Raw genomic sequence first — 6,000 nt, 5'->3', positions numbered from 1 at the left:
TCATCCGGAGAGCACGAGGTGGCGCGGGGGCGGCGCGTGAGGCAGCAGCTCGTGCGCGCGCCGCTAAAGGTAATTAAAGGATTTCACGTTCACGTATAAAATACACGCACACAAAATATAACACTAAAGGGGATTTTAAAGCGTAAACATTTAAAAATAAATTCATTAAAATGCAATTTGTATTCGGGTACCCATTCAGTTTTCTTCATAGTGAAGTAATTAATAATGATGTCATTAGTAGAGGTGACACGTGTAATTTATTGAAATGTAACAATGGTTATACTAATGATAATATCGATAATAATAAAAATAATAACGCTCCCTAAATTAAATTGCATTCCACCGTATTGTGTTTTAAATTAGCTCGTGTCCGAGGAAATAATCGTTACCGCCACATCTTGTTTAAATTAAAGCTCTGCCTCAAATAATCCAATGTCGTTTATTATAAATAGTTTCATAAAAAATAAATAAATAAATAAACTTTTTAATCGCTTGTGGCACCTCGGGAAAAAATAAAAAAATAAACCCCAGTTTTTAATTCTTATATTAATTAATTTACGACACGTTTGCACCAAATACCCCCCCCCCCCTCTCCCCCCCCCCTCCAATGTTCCCACCCAGCGGAGGAAGCCCCTTCTCCGGAGGATCGGATCCGACATCCCCTCCCCGGAGCCCACCACAGCCTAGACACACACACACACACACACACACGCACGCACGCACACACCGCTCACCTCCATCCATGCTCGTGAATAAAATGTCTCTCTCTTTGCATTCCACCCGCTGCCTGCATTTCCTACTCGTTTCAGATGTAAAGCGTCGCCCTGATTGGGGTCGTTAGCACCTCTTCCGAACTCTTAAAGAGGGAACTCTTTATTCTTTATTCTCTCCATTCAGAGTCGCCGGTCGGTGCTGCTCGGCTGCAGCCGCCGCCGCTGCTCCTCCTCAATATCCTTCCCACCTCTCGGCCCTCTAATCCTGCAGGAATAAATAAGATTTTGTTCAAATTCATGCTTTGCATTCACCTAAAAAATCCCTGGAAATATCCAAAAAGCATGCAGCACATAAACAAAGCATGCGTGTGGAATCTTTACGCATTCGACGTCTCCATCATGGGATCCATGCAGTTTCAAATAAAGTGAGAAAGAAAAAAATCCATGCATGCACAATCAAATAAAACAACAACAACACGTTTAGGCCTTAAACGAGTTAGAGGAGGATTAACGTGAACTTAGCTGTCGTCGTTTTCACTCTGCAGCTTTGCAGCAAAGTTCTAGAGGTGTGTGTTGTTATTACGCACGCCACATTAATGCGCATCAGATATTTCAATCACGCAGGCCAATTTTCTCTCTCTCTCCTCCTCCTCCTCCTCCTCCTCCTTCCTCTGCCGCCGTTAAATGGTCTATGACGGACGAACACAGAAAGCAGCATTGCTGATGTCCCATTGTTGACAAATCCATGAAACAACTCCAGTTTGCATGGTTTAACAGAGAGGAGACGAAGGAGGAGGAGGGAGGAGAGAGGAGACGAGAGGAGAGGAGAGGGGGCGTGTGTCGTCACCAAACCACGTGTCCCGCGCTGATAGTATATCTTATGCTGAGGGGGAAAGTAATCTATCAGACAGTCCACCTCTTTTTTTAAAAGCTCCGGCCTCTTAAAAAGCAGCATGTGTCATCTCGACTCGGCTCTCCAGATTTCGCTCCGGTAGGAACTATTACGCACGGAAGAAGAAGAAAAAGGACGTCGGAGCGCACGAACGTCTCCAAACCCAAAACCCAAAGGCAAAGAAAAGACGCGCGGCTCCACGCAGGCCCTGCTCACTTACCGAGTGGAGAATTATATGAGTTAAAGTTGCTTTTTTGTGTGTGTGACTCGACCGGCTGGCTGCCCGGTGACATCCGATCCCTTGACGGGGGTGCGAGAGCAGAGAAAGTCTAGCAGTGTGTGTGTGTGTGTGTGTGTGTGTGTGTGTGTGTGTGTGTGTGTGTGTGTGTGTGTGCGCGCGCGCGCACTGACCATCACGCACACCCACTCCGCGGCTGTTTGTTTGTTTTTTGGCTCCAGAGAATCCACACAAAAAAAAAAAGTTTAAAAGAAAGAAGAAGAAGTATTCTAGCCGTGAGATGACCCTGTCTGGAGGCAGCGAAAGAGCCAGCGACATGTCCGGCCACACGGTGCTCACGGCGGAGGACGTGGACATCGACGTGGTGGGCGAGGGAGACGAGGAGGGCGGCATGGAGACGGTGGACAGCGACTGCGACAGTCCGGTGCACGGGGGAGGCATGCTGCTGCGCGACGACGACGAGGTGGAGGATGACATCGAGGTGGAGGAGAAGGAGGAAGAGGAGGAGGAGGCGAGGTCCGGTGGAGGGAGTCCGTGCTGCGAGAGCTCCGGGGAGGGAGACGCGGGCACCGGAAAGGGAGAGGTCAAGACCAGAGCACGACGGGAGGAGGCGGGATCCAGAAGCCCAAGAACAGCCTGGTGAAGCCGCCGTACTCCTACATCGCGCTCATCACCATGTCCATCCTCCAGAGCCCGCAGAAGAAGCTCACCCTCAGCGGCATCTGCGAGTTCATCAGCAGCCGCTTCCCGTACTACCGGGAGAAGTTCCCGGCGTGGCAAAACTCCATCCGCCACAACTTGTCCCTGAACGACTGCTTTGTGAAAATCCCCCGGGAACCGGGCAACCCCGGCAAGGGCAACTACTGGACCCTGGACCCGGCGTCGGAGGACATGTTCGACAACGGCAGCTTCCTGAGGAGGAGGAAACGGTTCAAGAGGGTCCAACCGGACATGCTCCGGGACCACACCGCGCTCATGATGCAGAGCTTCGGTGCGTACACACTCGGGGTCCCCTACGGGAGGCACTACGGGATCCACCCTGCGTATACCCACCCGGCGGCTTTGCAGTACCCGTACATCCCCCCGGTGGGACACATGCTGCCCCCGGGCATCCCTCTCCTGTCCTCCGCGGAGCTGAACCGGAAAGCGTTCAACTCCCAGCTCAGCCCGAGTCTCCAGATGCAGCTCAACAGTCTGAGCACGGCGTCCATGATCAAGTCAGAGCCGTCGATCCGACCGTCGTTCAGCATCGAGAACATCATCGGGGTGTCCAACGCGTCCTCGGTGTCACCGGGCGCCGCTGCTTTCCTGCGGCCTCCGGTGACGGTTCAGTCGGCCCTGCTGAGCGCGCAGTCCCTCTCCCTGACCCGGAGCTCGGCCGCTATCGCCCCGATGCTCAGCGTGCCGTCAAATATGATCTCTGGACACGTTTTACCGGCACCGGCAGCGGCGGTGTCCAAGTGGCCGTCACATTGACTTCACGGCGCGAGAAAATGAACTCTTATTTTTTTGATATAGAGACGTTATTATAATAATGGGGGGGGGGGGGGGGACAGCACAAATCAATAGGCAACTCTGGACTCCATGTGTAGACTGAGAAAAAAAAGGAAAGAAAAAAGGAGATATTTATGTACAGGTAATATTTGTAAATATTTGTAAGAAAAAAAAAAGAAGAAAAAAAAAGAAATGATTTTACCTGTCTTTTCTTCCCATTTGTTCCTGTTTTTTGGGGATCTGTGATGATTATTTTAAATTTGTTCTTTTTTGTATCGGGGAGCTCTGGACTCTGTTTTTTGTCTTCCTTTTTCATATAAGAGTGAAAAGCTCTGGAAAAAAAGTAGTCTGTTTATAATAATAATAATACAAAAATCAAATATATGTAATTCTATGTAGCTATATTGTTGTTGTAAACTGAATTTATTTGTAAATAAATCGAAGAAAGAATTAAATCTTTTTTTATTTTATTAACATTGCTAAATGGTTGGAGAACAGATTTATTGAGAAACATATTCTTGCACATATTATTTTGTCTACATAAATATGAATAACCTCTAAAGCTATAATGGCGTGAAGAAAATAAAGGACATTTACATTTTAGATTTAGGCCTCTAACATTACAAAACGGTCGGAATATTATGTGCTTAAAATTACTTTTTTATTATTATCATCTATTTTTTCCACGGTGTTTAAAGTCTAATTTGGGCTTTTTTTCTTTTTTAATTCCTGCTAAACAGTTAATTTACCAAATATATTTTTACCTGGCTTGGCAACATTATTTCGAGATATTTGACACTTTTTAATTTAACAATAGTTGTCGCCGACGTTTTAAAAAAAGAGTAAAGGAGTTAGCACATTTATTTATATGTATTTCTAAATGTAAAGAAAATGCCAAAAGGGATAATCAAAAAGTGAATGTCCTGAAATTTAAAATTATTTGTGAAATGTTGCTTTTTAGGCACATTTTATTTATTTATATATAAGACAACCCGATGTAAACATTTAGGGATACAATAAAACAGTTTAAATTTTTTTTTTAATACATATATTTACGGTTGTTTTACAGTTTAGACACCTTTTTTAATTCACCATTATACGTCACTGCTCGTGTGGTTTCACGCGGCGCGGCTACTTCAAAGGTAACAGCTTCGCAGTTGTGTCTGGCTAATCACGTCTACGCAAACAGCAAATGGTGATCGCGCGCGTGTGTGTGTGTGCGCGTGACCGCGTGAAGGGGTTACAGGCGCTATATTTATCTGATCCCCATGAGAAAGAGAAAGCAGCCTCTCGATTCACTTGCAGACACCGAAGAAGGCGCTGATGATGCAACCGGCTTCTCCAATGTCACCGTGCACATTCCATTATTAGTTTTTTATTGCGCTATAATTATTCACATCGTATTATTATTAGTAATATTAATTGTAGCATTATTATTATAGTATTTTCGTTATGTTGCAAAACAAACCCGCGTTGCCTCGTTGAGTTTTCCTCACATAATAACAGGCATACAAATACAGGAATCGACTGTGTAATGGGTTCTTCATTATTATCTCGTTATGTTTTTTCTCATATTAAATATAAGGTGTTAAATATTTACATCATTCTAAAAGACAGTTTTTGAAAGAGACGTGTAGGTCACGTTCAGAGTAGTCACAACATATAATTTATATATTTATCGAGTAAAGCAATGGGAGTTTGTCAAATGCTCTATAGGTGTGTTTTTAGAGATATTATGAATTAATAAATACCGAAATAAATCATTAAAGCATTTAAAACAGAAAACCTGCGCTTATAAATGTTAATTATTATTATTAAATATAAAATCCTTGATAATTTCCGTCACAGAAACAGGTCCGTGTCTCCACGAAGCAAAGTGAACCTGCAGGGAGACGTCCCGCTGTGAGCTGCGGCGGAGGAGATCCACGCCGCTAGGGGGCGCTAATGGGCACCGGGGGGGGGGGGCTGCATTGACTTCATTGTGGATCTCAAGGAATCAAAGAAATACTTAGGAAGACACAACCACATGAAGAAAAAAATGGAGGATAAACATTCCTACACAATCAATCCATCTTATTTATTTATGATTGTGTACAATAGTTAATTAATTTAATCTTAATTGACTTTAAGGAGGAATTTAAATCTGAATTTTCTTGATGAACGACATAGTAAATATATGTACCCGTATGCCCAAATATTCACAATATTCTGCTGTATATACAGATTTAGCTTACAATATTATTCATATTTCAATAAAGACACTGCAATTATGCTGACGTTAATAAAGTGAGGGTTCCAGTATATGATGAAAAAACACAACGAGACCTCAATTGGCCAAAAATAAATCTTAAACCGAAATTAATCCCCTCTTCAGGTGATATTAAAGCAGATATTAAAATGTGTATATTACAATGTTTAAATCCATTAACCCGTTAACAATTATTGTGTATATATAGAAAACAAGGCATGTTATTGATGTTTCACGTCAACACTAATTAAAGTGTGCTGATTGGAGGAACGAGCGAACAGGACTCGCGGGCGCGCGCGCACATCGATAATGACCTATATGCAGTGTGCACGCGCCTATGTGCACAGGTGGAGAGGAGCCCGGACTGTTGGTTCCCACAGCGCGAGACCAGCCGGTCTGTATTCGTCTCAAGCCT

At 44.2% G+C, this 6,000-nt stretch overlaps 1 protein-coding gene across 1 annotated transcript; it reads left to right on the top strand.

Moving 5' to 3' along the window:
- The first annotated feature begins 1,537 nt into the window (after nucleotides 1-1,537).
- Nucleotides 1,538-3,800, top strand: foxd3 (forkhead box D3). Its single transcript, XM_056415191.1, is given in 2 exon segments — nucleotides 1,538-2,421; nucleotides 2,424-3,800. Coding segments are annotated over 2 exon segments (1,194 nt in total). The 5' UTR covers nucleotides 1,538-2,123; the 3' UTR covers nucleotides 3,320-3,800.
- Nucleotides 3,801-6,000: the final 2,200 nt, after the last annotated feature.

The sequence above is a fragment of the Pseudoliparis swirei genome, chromosome 5 (genome assembly GCF_029220125.1).
Source record: "Pseudoliparis swirei isolate HS2019 ecotype Mariana Trench chromosome 5, NWPU_hadal_v1, whole genome shotgun sequence".
NCBI classification, from domain to species: domain Eukaryota; kingdom Metazoa; phylum Chordata; class Actinopteri; order Perciformes; family Liparidae; genus Pseudoliparis; species Pseudoliparis swirei.
This window is presented reverse-complemented; position numbering and strand designations above follow the sequence as displayed.